The sequence below is a fragment of the Labrus mixtus genome, chromosome 16, assembly GCF_963584025.1.
Source record: "Labrus mixtus chromosome 16, fLabMix1.1, whole genome shotgun sequence".
In the NCBI taxonomy this organism is placed as follows: Eukaryota; Metazoa; Chordata; class Actinopteri; order Labriformes; family Labridae; genus Labrus; species Labrus mixtus.
In genome coordinates, this window is record NC_083627.1 from 8,123,763 (window position 1) to 8,140,303 (window position 16,541).

Here is a 16,541-nt window from a genome sequence, read left to right on the forward strand (position 1 = left end):
CGGGCTTTTTAGAATGGGTGTGTATGTGACTTCCTGTGCTTCTACAGCCAGCCTCTAGTGGACACTCGATGAACTGCAGGATTTTTCACTTACGCATTGCCTTCATTTTTCAAAACCGAACGTTGCTGCTTGGTCAAACTACATGACGCATTAATTTAAAGGTTAAATACTCTCATCAAAGCGTCGGACTCTGTTTGCTTCATCCAACTCTCTCCCCAAAAAGAGAAGTTTATACGTTTAGAAAATCACACCACAGGTAGCCATATTTTAGAACTTTATTCATGCTACTGCAACAAAGAGTCACAATGAAAAACAAGCAAAACGAGATTAAATGACAGAAGAGGTAGGACTCTAAAAAATGCTTTTTAAAACGTTAATGAGGATTATTAAACAACAACAAAGATTAGAAATCAAACGATAAGAGGGCTTCTCTTTAAATCTCACTCAGTACAAAGGTTACAGTGTGAGTCTATCAAAACTTGTATGAAGATATTTTATTGTATTTTCTGTATTCACAGGGTGGTGACATTAATCATACAAAACTCTAGATAAACAGGACGATCACAATCAATAGATATGAGGAGGATTTATTATCATCATGGATAAAAAAATACTCAGTGTTTTAGAGTTTCGTCAACAAAATAAGTTCTGATTTTGCACAAAAATATTCCTTACTATCTATAAACATGACGTAGAAAATGTTGAACACATGAAGAAGAACGTGTGATTAGTGAACAAAGTGCGCAAAGAAACATGTTAGCAAAACAACCGCCTTTAAATCACAGCAGAACCACAAATAATGACAGGACTTTGATCAGCAGGACAGACAGAGCAGAATATACGATGCATTCAGGGAACGTACAGAATTTCTGTTTGCAAAAAAAACGCAAAAATATGATTTATAATACTTAAATTAAATTAAATAAAAACAAAACAGCCCTTCATGACAACCTGAAAGCTTCAGTGGTTTACTGTTCAGTCAACGTTTCTGAGATTAATCGTGTACAATAAATTATCAATTACAAGTTTTTTTTATTTCTAATGTTGTGAAACTGAAATGAAATGTATTAGCACTGTGATGTAGTGGTTTTGCTAGCTGGCAGGCTAATTGCATAGCAGCCAGCTAGCATAATGATTTTTTTAAAGTCACAGTAGCTTTCCGAGCTGGCTAGCTTCATTGCTGGAGGATGGATGAGTTCTTATAACGGAGAACAAACAACGGCCTGTTTGTGAAGCAGCTTATTTAAACAGGATTTTAAAGAAGCATCTGTAAACATCTGCCCTGTTAGAGTAGAGGTTATGCATTAAGACTGAGGTTTTGCTAATGAGCAATATCCAACGATTGCAGGGACTCCAAATTAAAATCTAACTAGGATTTATCAATGCTGGAATGACTGAACCTTTACGTGGAATTCAAACGACTTCAAAAGCCGGGCCATATTTTCTTCACATTCTTTTGTGTCTCACTGAATTGCTCGACCAGCATCTCCTGTGTTCAGTGAGTTAAAAGTACTGTTTCTGTTAGTGGAGTCTGGGGGCTTTAAAGAAGGTGAGGCAACACTTTAGATTAAGGTCACACCATTCCCCATTAACTCGTCGCGTAATTTTGTTAGAAGACAAATTAACTTAACAGGACATTCATTAAGAGACACTGGAATAACCATGAAGTCTGTAAATAGCCATGAGCAGGTAGAGCAGATTTCTGAAATGACAGGTCTCATCACGGAGGTCTAAACTACGAACAGGATGTTATATTTTCCACCTCCGTCTTTAAAATAGTGCAACAGGTGTGCCTTCATTTCAGAACAATGTAAGAGACAGGAAACTGCTTTCACATCGACGATAATCCAAACACCAAAATACTACAGTGTATAAATCAGCAGATGAAACAAAAAGAGAAACACTAAGAGTCACTTAAGCTTATCTCACCATCAGACGCCACAGTACCTCATAAAAAATAATATCAAAGTACACTTTGATCCTTCATAGAGTCTCACACTCAGTGCTAAAGGAATAGGCTGTAGAGGACTTAGGACTGCGCTAAATGTGCATTTTAAATAGATTTATAAAGTGCATTATGGTTTGGTAGCTAGTCAAACACTTCTTTGATCCCCTCCATCTGCTCAGGAGAATTAAAAAAAATAATAATAGGGGATTCTATAAATGGAGGTGTTGCCCCGATAATTTTAACTGTTGCCCTGATACTTTAATGCTGTTAAACACTAGATTAGATTAGCTAAACTTGCATCATGTTAATTTGACGTTTTAAATGAGTTTTCCCCCTGAATGAAACTTCAATATCAAGCTTAATATTTAATATTTAAGTCGATAATTAGGAGGATTCACAAACAGTAGCTTCACTTATAATAAATAATTTTGTTTTCTCTTAATCAAAAAGAAATGGTCTTTATTTGCGACCCTAAAAGCAAAACGTTTTGGATGCCAGGTAGAAATCAAACAGAGATAGTGGACTTTAAAGGTCACATATTCTCCTCCTCCTCAACCAGTTTAAATAAGTCTCAGAGCTCCTCAACACATGTGTGTGAAGTTTCTTGTTCTAAATCCACTCTGATCCTGTATTTGATCATGTCTATAAACCCCTCTATTTCAGCCCTGCTCAGAACAGACTGTTTCTGTGTCTGTACCTTTAAATATGTAAATGAGCTGTGTCTGACCACGCCCCCTCTCCGGAAGGGCTTGGGTGTCTCGGTCTATGTCCTATTGTTTACGGTGAGAAGGCAGACTCAGAGGGCAGAACAAACACCTAGCTGTGGGAGTGTCACCCACCTGGGGGAGGGGTTACTGCCCTTTGTGATGTCATGAAGGGAGAATCTCCAAACGGCCTGTTTGAGCACACATTTTCTGATAAGTGGAGCAGGCAGAAGACGGATAGGATGGACTTTTCTCATCATTGGGGGGTTTGGCGACAGACTAGAGACACATACTGGTGTACAAAAAAGTTTCGGGAAAAAAGTGGTTAAGGGTTATTTTGTGTAATATGTGACCTTTAAAAAATTAAAACTGTCTACTCTGCTCCATTTAGAGGAAGAATGTGCAACATTTTAAAAATAAAAAAAGCAGAAATCAAGTATATCCTCTTTTTAGATCACGGTTATTCTGTGTCAATTTTCATAAAATGTGAAGCTACGAGTTAACTAATGTGTGCTAACATTAGCCCGCTAACACAACAATGCAGGCCACAGGCAACTGCAGCTCAAGCCGAGGACAATTTCCTTGTCGCGAATGCGAGGTGAGGGGGGTTGGAGGTGTGTCGCTGGAGGAGACCAGAGGTGTGGCCAAACAACAGTACGTTTTGATTTCATGCTGGCGCTCAAGGGCGACATCTACTGGATCAAAAAGTCGCACACTCTTCCTTTAATGAGCTAAAAATAAAGAATATCAGTTTAGTGCCATCTGTTTGATTTTGCTTTCATATCATCCAAACCTCTTTTTGTAATTAGGGTTGTAGTAAAGCGTCAAACAGGGGCGGCTGTGGCTCAGTTGGTAGAGTCGTCGCCTCTCAACCAGCAGGTCCCGCTACTTCAGTGGCGGTGTATGAATGGATTAGTGTTGTACTTACTCTCTGATGTACGTCGCTTTGGATAAAAGCGTCTGCTAAGTGAATTGTAACATTATGAAATATTATTATCACAGACTCATTATTGAAAACTTTGGGACAGTAAAGTTTAGCACTGATGGTGTCTGGAAAAAAATTATGACATTCAAAGACCGATAGCTTTTTAACTTTGGCAGATTTGTCTCTCTAGACGTATCAGACACATTTTAAACTCTTCTCTGTGAAATAAGGTTTTGTACCAAAAACAAGGGAATGTTTTTGCTTATTTCTAAGCTGAATAAAATGTTTCCATGAAAAACATGATTTTCTGACGTTAGTTTGGAATTATTTTAGTATTGATAAAAACTTAAACAATGTGGTTTTTGTTAGTTAGACGCTGCAGGTGGAGGAGGAGAGAAAACACGGTGAAACATTCGAGGCTAGCGTCAGCAGCAGGAGGACAGCGGAGGCGTTTACTCAACAGGAAATCATCGCTCTGATGGAGGTGGTGTTTCCTCCGCAGTCCACGTACTGATACATCTCCTGAGACACCTGCTCTGCGTGACCGAAGTACGTGGTGGTGACGGTCACTCTGACGAGGACGGAGAAGGACACAGTAAGAAAACACACACAATGTTTGATTTAAGATGATCAAAACGTTCAATACTTTTAAATACCATGTGTTTTAAAACTATAAAAGATGATGACGATCATATCGCTTTAAAACAAAAATAATTCAGTACTTTTATTCTAAGGTTAACTCAGCTGCCTGAGTGATGTCTTCATTAGACCCACACGCTGGCCACATTTCTGTACCAAAGTTGCCAACATGTTTGTGTACTTAAGGCAGTGATCAGGAGTTTGCCTGCAATGTTTTGGTAATTAAAAACATGACATTACGCAATTAGACCCAATAATATCGGCAGATATTAGCATATCCAGTGACTATCGGTTTTGGCTAATTTTACCGCAGATAAGCGTCAATATTACTTGATTTATTCATCAGTGAAAAAGCATTTCATACGAGTTTCATTGTATTACACTAGCAGTTCTCTTTCACCAGCAGAGGGCGCTATATGGATTACAACAAGCATCATCACTCTGCAGAGTGTCAAGCGGGACCGTCTGTTCTTCATTATAAATCTTTTCCACAAGTGTTTGATAACTGCATTTGAGGAATCAACACGATAAATGTCTAGATCTAGCTATTTATACAGATTGGAGATAGATCTCAGAAAGATATCGGCCGATATATCCAGATCAGATTTTTTTCCCTCCGCAATATAGAAATCAATATCGGTATCATAACTAAGTTCAAGTTTCTGGTATCATGACATCCAGTGTTGATCAAGCTTAGAAGAAAAGGACAGAACTTACTGCATCATCACGACGATGTTGTGGACCTTGATGGTTTGCAGAGTGCAGTAATCACTGGGAAATAAAAACAACTGTGAGCAAATACTAAAAAAAATACATTTAAAGATTCCTCTACCCACTTACTCGTCTTGGCTGGGATGGGGTTTATGAGCCAAAAAAATCATTGAATTACCAGTATATCTAAAAGTTATGCTCCATAATTTACATTTTGTAACATCAAACAGTCGTTTTCCTGAATTCTGGTGTCAGTTTGTGGTTGAACTATATTATTAGTTATTGTTCTGGTTTCCTGGAGGGACAGGAAATGTTTGGAGGAGAGAGCGGGGGATGACATGCAGTTTTTTTTTAAAGATTTATATCAGGGTTTTTCATGTCTTTATTCAGAGATAGGACAGTGGTGAGAGTCGGAAATGAGAGAGAGAGAGAGGGGAATGACATGCGGGAAAGGAACCACAGGTGGGATTCGAACCTGGGCCGCCCTGCTTGGAGGACCACGACCTCCATACATGGGATGCACGCACTAACCACTGTGCCACCAGCGCCCCCAAGTGGTATTCTGTACTCTTTCTATTCTCACGTAGTTTAAAGCAACACATACAGAAATCAAATGTATTTCTCAATCAAATCACTAAAAGAGATCAGATTAATGCAGATTATATCCACAGAGTAACCTTTTCTTTTAAAGATATTGCTTCATTATATCTTAATGTCAAAACTACAGTTTCCTGTTTGTTTCACCTCAGCTGCACTCTCTCTGCCTCCTGGAGGATTTATGATTTACTCAATAAATACAAACAATAAGGCGATTATTGTTTCATCACTGAGTCATACTGAAGTTAAAATCTGCATAGATCTTTCATAACAACATGTTTCTAATCTGAGATTTAAATACATTAGACTTTCTGTTTTTCTGCAGCCTCCTCCTTTGAAATTAAAAAAAATGTATGTCAAAAAAGTCAAAAATTGTCAGCTTCATTGTACATGACGCAATGACAAAAAAGCCATTTTATTATATCATAATTTACAGAAAAATCAGGATTATGTGCAAAAATGTGCAGAAAAACATCCAAAATGTTTCATTTTTATCGACATTAAAATGTTAAACAATCCCACAATGAGAGCCCTGTCTTCCCCCTTTTCCTTTTTTTCAGTTTGATCTAAGCAGCTCTACATGATAAAACATTTGTCACAGATGTGTAAAGGTGGATGTGTCGTTAGCCGGGCGGTCACACAGTACTTACTACATGTAGTTCATCTCGTCTGCGATGATGGTGGGGACCATATAATCAATCTGAAAACAGAGAAAGAACAAAGATATTAAGTGTAACCTCACAGAGAAACACGTCGCAGGTGAAGGAGCTGTTGGCATGTACAGTACCTGTTTCATGTCCAGAGGACTGATGGCAGTGGTGTTAGTGATGCGAGATTTTCCGATCACCGTCTTTGCAAACTGGACCTGAGCGGTGATGTTGGCCACCTCCACCGAGTAATAGTTATTGTTGGTGATGTTCAGAGTGTTCTGGAGGGGAAAAAAAACAGAAATGGAAACGTTTATTAGTGTAAGTTGTAAACTTCAAGCAGGGCCAACTTGTTTCCTTAACTCAACGAAAACACACAAAAGAAAGACCTGTGATAGGGCTGCTGAGCTGTCAGCATTAACTAGTTAATCGTGATTAATTAAAGGAACAGTATTTATATTCCGCCACCAGGGGGCTCTCAAGAAAAACAATGACAAAAGATGACGTCGAGGCTGGCGGGGAATCATGGGAGTGCTCCTCTCTGCTACTCACCGCGTAAAAAAACAAATTTGACTTCTAATCACAGTGATGATGTGGAAAAATAACCTGTCAGTGTTGGTCTTCACTGGTCTTGATTTAAAATATGCCCAATCTGAGACCGAGACAAGACCGAGTCAAAATACTTTCCATTCCAAGACATTGAAAAAGTGGTCTCGAGACTTGGACTACTACAACACTATTGGCTCTGGTAAAGTCATTTTCAGTATGTTCCTGCAGACGACCGGCACCTGAGGACGTGGTTTAGCTGTGCACGGGGTACTCATCAATCACACCAACAACACAACAGTCTCCCCCACCCTGCAGATTCACGTTGATCAGAACATTTCACAGAATTATTCTCTCTGATAGTGAAACATCAGCTTTTCCTGCCTCACTGTTTTCCTACTTCCATGTTGTTTGGAAACGCAGTAATCCACCAGAGACCTAATTATTATTTCATTTGGTATTTCAACGTTGAGACGTCTGTAACGCTGAGGGGCTTTAGGAAGTTTAGGTTTCTGTTATTTCACAAAGTTTTCAAAGAATCATTACCCACAATTAGTTAGAATGTAAAAATGCACCGGACAGAGCAAGATTATTATTTATTCTGTAAACTTTAGACTCCCTTTGGATGTATATTTGGTGACTTCAAACTGAACTAAATAAATCAGCTGCATTCTTCAGAGCAGTGTTTCTCAACTCGGGGGTCAGGACCCTAACAATGGTTCACGAAGCAGTTTTCCGAGTCACCAATGGGAGTCTGGAGAAAAAAAAAAGGGGTCACAAAGTCTATGAAGCGCTTTTTTAAACATGTATATTTTGTTCTGTCACATGTTTTGTGCTGCCTGAGGTCCAAACTGCTAAATATTTCACTAAATGAATCCGACTGGTTAAAAAAGATCAGAAATGTGGGTCGAGATTTTTCATGAAGGAGTTGGTTGACAATTGTGCTTAAGACCTGTACGGGACACCTTTGCGAGTGTGAGTGTCAAAAAAGATGAAATACAAGAAATTACTAAATATTTGGTGGCTAGGACTTCTATTTGTTTGGCTGTCGTATCCAAACAAGTATCAGTGTCGTTTGATTTTTACTAGAATTGTCTCAAAGTTTTAAAAAAATCTCACCGTGATGTTGAGATAAACGCTGCGCTTGTCTTGGTCGTAGCTGACGAAAACCGTCTTCACTCCGGCGTAGGAAACGTCGATGGAGCGAGGGAAGAGGAAGAAGACGGCCAGACTGGACAGCAAGAGGCAGAGAACCACTGACGCCGACACGTACAACTTCCTGAGGAAGACACCAGAAAACAACACCACTGTTTTACAACGCTTTTTTTTTTTTTTAACCTTTATTTAACCAGATAAAGAACCCATTGAGATCAGGATCTCTTTCACAAGGGTGACCTGGCCAAGAAGGCAGCAGCACACGTCATAAAAATCATTACGTGATAAAGAGACAGATTACAAACAATAAGTTAAGAGAGAACAACAATTTACAATGTGCAAATTGATTTACAGGTAAAGTGCAGAATCTTGACCACGGATTACAATTCAGAAACACAGGCACTGTCCAATTGTCTCGCGTATTTTATCTTTTAAGATCGAGCCAAAGGCTTCAAGCAAAATGAGCTCCGCCATTTTCAAGTCATTTTGGAGAGAGTTCCATGCGGTGGGAGCAGCAAAACTAAACGCTCTTTTCCCGAGCTCAGTGCGGACACGAGGCACAGACAGTTTAAAGACATCACAGGAACGCAAGGCATAGTGGCTTCTGGTTCTTTGAAGATATGAACATAAGTAAGAAGGCACCAAACCAAGAAGAGCTTTATAAATAAGCTTCAGCCAGTGTATATGCCTGCGCAATTTCAAAGATGGCCAATCAGATTGAGTGTACAGGTCACAGTGATGAGTGAAGCGTCTACAACCAGTCAAAAATCTCAACGCACAGTGATACACTGTGTCCAATGACTGTAAACATTTGGCCGAGGCGCCCATATACAGTACATCTCCACAATCCAACACAGGAGGTTGATGAAACAAGACGTTTCCTCACTGAGGGAAAAGCAGTATTTATTTCTGTAATAAAACTTCACCTTAAGTTTAGAGGCCAAATTGGCAATATGTGATTTAAAAGACAGATCACACTCAAGAATAAATCCCAGGTTTTTGTAGCTTTTGACAAGCTCGATTACATTTCCTTGAGAAGTTAAAATCAATGGGACATTTGTTGTCTCTCCACTTAAATGTGAAAACAACATGAACTAATCACACACACACTCAGCTGAATGTTGTCACTTTGTGTAACAGCAGATAGTTAACTAGTTTTAATTTATTTCACTCTCACAAGCGTTCAACCTCATGTACCGAGGACTACAGCCACGCTACATGAGGCGCACCACATAACCTTAGTCTATCCAGCAGCCCCATTATTTGAATCTTTGACGAGAGGGTTTTGCAGAAAGTAGATTTATTTCACAATCAAATAATTAAACAAACTCAGATTAATGCAGACCATATCCACAGAGTTACAGTTATTTTTATATTGCTTCATTATAGCTTACAAAAACAAAGGTGTAGTCCAGTGACACTGGTTCCCAGAAATTAACTTAAAGTGACTTTAAAGATAAACTTTAGAGAAATATCGTCTGTTTTACAATTACATGTCTTGTTGCGATTTATCTCCAAGAATCAAAATGAATCACAATTTTTTATGACATGTTTGACATAAAAATAAAGATTTGTCATGCTTTTATTTTGTATTTTTGTCTTAAGATAAGGGTACTGTACTTCCTGCTTTGGATACACGTCAGCCTTAACCTTAATCGCAACATGCTTTATGCATTAACGTTTGACAGCGCTCGAAAAATCTGCTTAAATTTCATGTCCTACACCTCCTAAAGGTCATCGTTTTTATACGTCAAGTCTCACATCAGGAGACCCCACGCCCTCCTGCCCCCCCCTCCTGTCTGACAGGGATAGTCTCTCAGCTGTGAGGAGTATACAGTATGTGAACAGCCAGGTCAGGAGAATCTCCGGAGCAGTCCTCCTGAAATTATCTACATATTTTCAGGAGTGCAGATGTGAAAACGGCTATATTTTTTCTGCATCGTCGTACGACTTTGATGTCGTAGAAATCCAACTCAATATTTGTGTGAACACAGACCAGGACAAAAACATGGCAATGTCTAGAACAGTGGTTCTCAACTGGTGGGTCGGGACCCAAAAGTGAGTCGCAGAGCCATTTTCAGGAGTGGGTAACAAATGTGTGCCTGGAAGAAAAACGCTGTCAAAAAGTCTATGAAACTTTTTTTTTTTTTAACAAGTTTGTTTCTTTCAATTTCTTTGTTCTATCACGCTGTGTAACGTCTGACATCCAAACTGCATACTTTTTCTTTAAATAAATTAGATTGATTGGAAAATATGAAAGATTTGGGTCTCGATTTTTCATGAAGGAGTCGGTGGTGGGTCCCGAGGCACGACCAGTTAAGAACCACTGGTCTAGAAGGAGTGTTTCTGTCAATGGAGTTTGGTGATTTTGAAGAGAACGATGCAAAGGCTGTTTTTTTATTTTAAGATAAAGTTCTGTCTCTGTCTGGATCCTTTGTCAGAGACTTAAAAAAAAAACAACCTGAGCCTGTCAGTGGACAGACTTTAATCAGACGTATTTTCTCCCAAGGATTATGTTGCAATGTGTTGCGCCAGCTGAAGCAAAGTACTGGAGCAACTATTTGTAACGTATGAGTCATTCAACCCGCAGTCCTTCTAAAGCTCAAACAGGTTAAAAGTACTCACGTCCTCCTTGGCCGCAGCCTTTGGTCACTGTATGGAATCAATGCCACGAGTTGATTTTCTTGTCCTGAAAAAGGCAACAGCAATCAACGATGAGTCACTGTCAGCTGTTTAGGAAAGTCTGCTGACGTCATCCACTTGGTTTACCCGACAATCAGAGGAAAATCATGTGGTCAGGAAAGGAAACAGACAGCCAAAGGCTCCGTGCACATAGCCGTGTTACCTCTGGGGATCCTCCCCGTGCCCTGACATGTGGGACACGTCACGCTGTCCCGTCCCGTGAACTCCACGTAAGGAAACTGAGAGACGTCTCCTCCCTTCCCGTCCTCGGACTGGGAATCCTCCACAGGAGAGGTCAGGAAGTCTTGACCGTCATCGCGTTCCGTCTGCTTCGAGAAGAGGGAAAGAGAACCCCCCATAGTCACACCTGGAAAAGAGTAAACCAAAAACGTGAAACGTGAAACGACCTGGTGGTGAAAACACGCCGCTCTTCTCATAACTGGAAATATTTTTGGATTCAGAAGACATGATGTGTGAAAAAAACACAGGAAAAACATGTTGAGCAGCAGCAAGTTATTATCAGTATTTTTTGTTTCACCATCACAATATTTAATGTTATTAGAAATCACAAGATTTTCCTGATACTGTGAAATCCTCCCTCTTTTACCATCTGATAGTAATTAAATAATTCAGAGAACGCCAAGTTCAGAACATTTATTCCTTAGAAAGAGGATTAATTCAACTCAATCAACAGCAGAATAAATGAGAAACACGTTACAGCAGTGGAAACTTTCAATTTAAATTAGACAAGTATCAGACAGGTATCAGATAGAGTTGCACGGTGGTGCGGTGTTTAGCGCCTCACAGTGAGAAGGTTCCTGGTTTGAATCCCCGTCCGACAGGAACCTCTCCATGTGGAGTTTTCACGTTCTACCCGTGTATGCGTGGGTCCTCTCCCACAGTCCAAAAACATTATCCGTTTGGTGACTATAGATTGGTATGAATGTGAGTGTGACTGCTCGTGACACATCACATCAAATAAGAACGATTATTTCTTGTGAACAATCAACGCTTTCTCACTCAGCTTGTGTACATATAACCTGCTGACTGGAGGCCTGTGCACTACAGCGTTGCTTAAATACAACATGATGAAGCTTGTTGCGAAATATCAGCGATCCTCAGATTAACTGGTGCCAATTTAGGGAAAAAAAGTGTTTGTTTTTTTCCAGGAGAAACATGTTGCAACTACCTGAAAATAAATGTCTTCACATTTTGTTCAGTATTAGTTTATTAATCACATTTCATATTTTTATCACAATACTGTGCAATATTAATGCACACTGTATTTATTGATTTTTATTATGCAGGCCCAAGATAAAAAATAAGACAAAAGTCCAAAATAATTAAGTTTTGATTCAACAGTTAACATTTTAACTCATTGCATTTAATTGCCATTACTTCTTGTATTTTTAAATATGGCAATTTATATCCCAGACAAAAATGATATCGCAATGCAAGTTGTTGTAATATATTTCTATCTAAAATTCTAATTTCAGGTGCAAAGATGAGATTATCAGTATGTGATCATATTTTCATCATTTGTGTCGCACCAATGCATCAAGTGCTGAAGTTGTTTTATCAAATGTATCATTTGGTCATTGAACACAACATACAGAGGACATTGTTACCTCACGTCACACAGTTACAAACACACTACTACAGTCACAACAAGATACAACTTTGTGTAAAACTACAAACACTAGCTTAGTTTAGCTTGTGTAGTTTCAGCAGCAGATAAAAGTACAGTCACAATAAAGTCATGAAGGAGTTTGTCTTCAGTAAAATGTTGACAGACGAGAAGTTACTGCTTTCAAAATCAAAGTATCCGAATAAAAAAAAAACCCCATGAATAAATGATGAAAGCTGTGAAAATAACCCTTTTAAAGAAACAAACATCTCACTGACAGCTAGCCTATGAGCTAGGTTAGCTAGCATACAGCTAAGAAACTGTCAAAAATGAACATACGCCACCGGGAAAATCCCCCGCTGCTAACTTACCGATCCACCGTAACATCAAACAGTCCGTTAGTCAGCAGCTAGTGTGAGAAATGTTGTTACGATAAAGAAATGAGGTGAGGAAGAATTACCTGAATGTGACTCTTAATTCTCCAGATATCTGCTGCTGCTGAAGGCTCAGTGTTTATCCGACACGAAACGGACATGCGCAGATATGATGCGTTCTCGGCCGTGGGAAAGAGTGGTTATTTTCGAGTTTAGAAATCTAATTCTGCTCAGTTCAAATACCACTGGGAAATAACACAGCATGGAAAAGTGACACGTTGGAGATGAGTTATATATGATAGAGGGGTGATGACTCGGAATTTTTCTGTATATAGGCTTATTTTGAACTAGAGCTAGATAATCAATGTCTATATTTAAGTTACGGAGCCCCTGAAGTCGTATGAAGTAAAAACAAATATCTTGTGCGCACAAGTTAATATCTTCTATTTTTGGGACCTTAGGGGCTCTGTAGTTACTCTGTAGGCACCAGAAATGTTAATGACGTCATAAATAATTTGACCTTTAATCCGCCAACTCCCACCCTACTGTTCCAAGTTACACAAATAGTAAATGTAAACGTCTCATTTAAATATATATGTTTAACATTACCCAGATAATAAAGAAAACAGGACCCTCGGCCTCTATAATGTGATCTGAGGTCGTCGAGTAGTCTTGCTGTATAATTGCAGTTCTGTAATTCAGCCACTTGGGGGCAGTGTTTATCTAATTTCCCAAATGTTTGCAAGGCTGTCACACATCTGGTAGTTTATTACCTTATGCACCTATTTTAACCTTTGATGTATGGAAGTGAAGAATGAAGTGTAAACGTTTATCATGAAGATTTCACTATATCAAAGATGATTTTTAATAAAGTTTTAGAGGAAACTGAAGCAGGAATAAAAATGTAGACTTTCAAAAACAAATCCAAAATCATAAATAACCTAGAATATTAGACTAAGGGACTTATTGAAAAGTTGTTTTTGTCTATAGTCACTTGAACTAAAACGTAAATTATCCTCATCTGCTTCATGACAGCTCCTTATTTGACTTGATTATCACTGATTGGTCTGTAGCCGTGACATCACTGCGGCTCAGTCGTACATGCTGCCTGTCTTTTTGTGAGCGAAGCAGGACATGGCAGTATGCACACACAGAGAACATGAACACTAAGTGTGATAAATTAAAGGCGCTGCTTGTCAACAGGCAAGGCAGGCAAATACACGGGGCCCCGGACCAACTTGAAGTGCAGCATAAGTCCTGTCAGCTTGTACAGGGAACACCAACACCTGAACGCCTCATGTGAATGATCAGACTGAGAAACAGGGACGTTACCACGGCTGAGAGTAAGACCCTCAGTTGTCTGACTTGACTTTGAATTCAATACGTTAAGTTAGATAAAGTATAACAACGCTGAGGTGGGTGGTCCTGCTCCTCATGTTCCGTCCGACCTAATTCCCCTCACCTGTGTCTCGTCATCTCCTGATTGTCTATGTATTTAATCCCAGTGTGTGCTTCCTCGTGCTGCAGGTTTATAGAGTTTCCCTTGTTTACGTCGTCCTAGCTCTTTTCTGACAGCCGTTGAGTGTTTGGGTGCGTTCAAATTGTCATTTTTGTTTAGGAAGGTTCCTAACTGAGTGAAATGACCTGGAAGCATTTAAGTGGCGGCCATGATAAGAGCCGTTCAAATTCTCTAAAAGCTAAGGAAAGGTGGGTCAATGCTTCCTTTATAACCTCCTTTAGCATAGGATACACTGGACCTTTACCAAAGGAGATGAGATATGCCGCACATTTAACATTCAAAGAGAGTCGCGCATCCGACCGTTCGCGGACATTAACGATGACCGTAATGGGGCTCGGATCATGTTTTATTCAACGTATTTCATTCACTTAAGAATGCTTTGTGCAGTTGTACATTTGTATGCTTAAAACATTATGTGTAGGTTATATCCTGCATAAATGTAACAATTAATTTCATACAAACATACTTATGTTGATTTCTGAGTGGACAGGAAGTTGATGGTTTCAGTATTGTTACTTGTAGCCAATATTGCTTTTATTTCAATCCCAACCTTGTGGTGATTAGGATTATTTCACCGGCAAGAAGGCACAGGGGAAAGTTTTTTTAGATGATCTTTTCGTAGTCCATTTTTGGAACATTGTAGTTTCAACACGGCGGACCCACGTCATTAACCTCCGTTGGCCCGTTGCGTTTAATGACGTCGCCTAGTGGTAATGTGGTCGGATTGTCAGAGCAACGAGATCGCCTTTCCCTAAGTCCTTTATGAATTCTTCTAACATCTTTCCTTAACCTCATGACGTTTTCCCCGGGGTTAAGGTAAAGTGGATAGTGAAAGGGGATAGGAGGGAATCTCTTCCTGTTTTTTGACCTATAACCTTTTGCCTTCTCGTCTTTTTTTGCCGTTTGTGTACCAAACCTTGGACTTAATTAAACATATCATCCTACCTCTGAGTCTGCTTATATATCCAAAGTGTACTTTTGTCTTTGTGTCAAATTTTGAGATATGCTTATCATTTATTTTAAATATTACGTTTTGTGTCCGTCCTCTTGTTTATCAGCTCATTCCTCTTTTTTTTTTTTAAGATATCAAATAAATAATATCAAATATAATGGATGGATTGTAAATCACAAAACAGGTCTGGAAACGGCTTCTGCTGTTGAGTCTCAGTTCATGTGAGGACAACATTTTGTTATCTTTGCTAACTGGTTTCCGGTTTCTGCCCAGTTACCCCCTTACGGTTTTTCATCCTCTGCAGTGGGAAGCTGTCATATTTCATCGTGGTGTTTCTGACAGGAGACTCACCTCGTATCAAATCAAAGCCGAGGTCGGGACCTTGCGTTCACACTCGAGCAGCAGCTGAAGAGCAGCTGTCCGTGCCTGTGAGAGTCATCGTCGCTGTGCAGAAACACTCTTGACTGTTTCCGTCTTCAGACACTTCAGCGCTCCGCTCCTTTATTCTGTGTGACTGAGATTAATCGCTGCTGCTGTTTGGTGCCTCAGTTCACCAAAAGGCCCGAAGGTCTGCTTCACTGAACCAACACTGCATCCCATACTGCAGCACAATGTGACCTCTGTAGTGTGATATCTGTAAGGTTGTTTTAGGGAATGTAAACAACCCGGGAGACAGAGACAGTTGTGAAATAAGTCCTAAATAAATGTTACATGAACAATTAAAACACTTTAGCAACAGGAACTACTACTCAGTTTGTCTTGTTCCAACTTTTGAGTAGGACGGGGGGTCACTTTGATCCTATAATCAGGATTATCCTGATCCCAGCAGAGGGCTGGATTCAGACTGGATCAGATCACAGGAGATAAATGTAAAAGAAACTTTGGTAACACTTTCAATGAAGGCCACAATATCCACCATTATAGTCGCTTATTAGCATGCCAACACACTGGACACACCTCCAGCCCCTGCACCCTCAACACCGGAGCACCACAGGGCTGTGTTCTCAGCCCCCTGCTCTTCACCCTGTACACACATGACTGTGTGGCCACAAGCAGCTCCAACATCATCGTGAAATTTGCAGATGACACGGTGGTTGTTGGTCGCATCAGCAACAATGATGAGCAGGCGTATACAGGGGAGGTTGGCAACCTGTCACAGTGGTGCCAGGACAACAACCTGCTCCTGAACGCCAGCCGACCGAAGAGCCCTGCAGAGGGTGCTGAAGTCAGCAGAGCGTACCATGGGTACAACACTCCCCCACCCTCCAGGACATCTTCACAAGGAGCAGCACAGCCAGGGCAAACAGGATCATGAGTGATCCCCACCACCCAGGTAACGGACTGTTTACGTGGCTACCCTCTGGCAGGCGCCTTCGACACGTCAAGGCGAACACAGAAAGACTCAGGAAGAGCTTCTTTCCTCAGGCTGTCCGGACTGTTAACTCCACTCTCCTCAGTTAAAAACAAAACAGACCTGTGACTACATGATGCACACACCACACATTCCAATCTGCA

General features: G+C 40.1%; 1 protein-coding gene across 1 annotated transcript; it reads right to left on the reverse strand.

Moving 5' to 3' along the window:
• Positions 1-573: 573 nt before the first annotated feature.
• tmem106bb (transmembrane protein 106Bb) lies at positions 574-12,745 on the reverse strand. Its single transcript, XM_061059945.1, has 8 exons — positions 12,642-12,745; positions 10,718-10,921; positions 10,498-10,561; positions 7,837-7,996; positions 6,312-6,452; positions 6,175-6,224; positions 4,934-4,987; positions 574-4,148 (listed from the first exon to the last, which is right to left on the reverse strand). The coding sequence occupies exons 2-8, from the start codon at positions 10,911-10,913 to the stop codon at positions 4,034-4,036; spliced, it is 780 nt and encodes a 259-aa protein (XP_060915928.1). The 5' UTR covers positions 10,914-10,921; positions 12,642-12,745; the 3' UTR covers positions 574-4,033.
• Between the last annotated feature and the right edge of the window lie 3,796 nt (positions 12,746-16,541).

What these genes read in the sequence shown, in the direction of transcription:
- tmem106bb (XM_061059945.1), bottom strand. Translation starts at nt 10,913, where the DNA reads ATGGGGGGTTCTCTTTCCCTCTTCTCGAAGCAGACGGAACGCGATGAC. An exon ending in GCGTTTATCTCAACATCACG is followed by an intron (nt 6,453 to 7,836) that starts GTGAGATTTTTT and finishes TTTCCCCTCCAG; the next exon opens with AACACTCTGAACATCACCAA. An exon ending in GTCCTCTGGACATGAAACAG is followed by an intron (nt 6,225 to 6,311) that starts GTACTGTACATG and finishes CTCTGTTTTCAG; the next exon opens with ATTGATTATATGGTCCCCAC.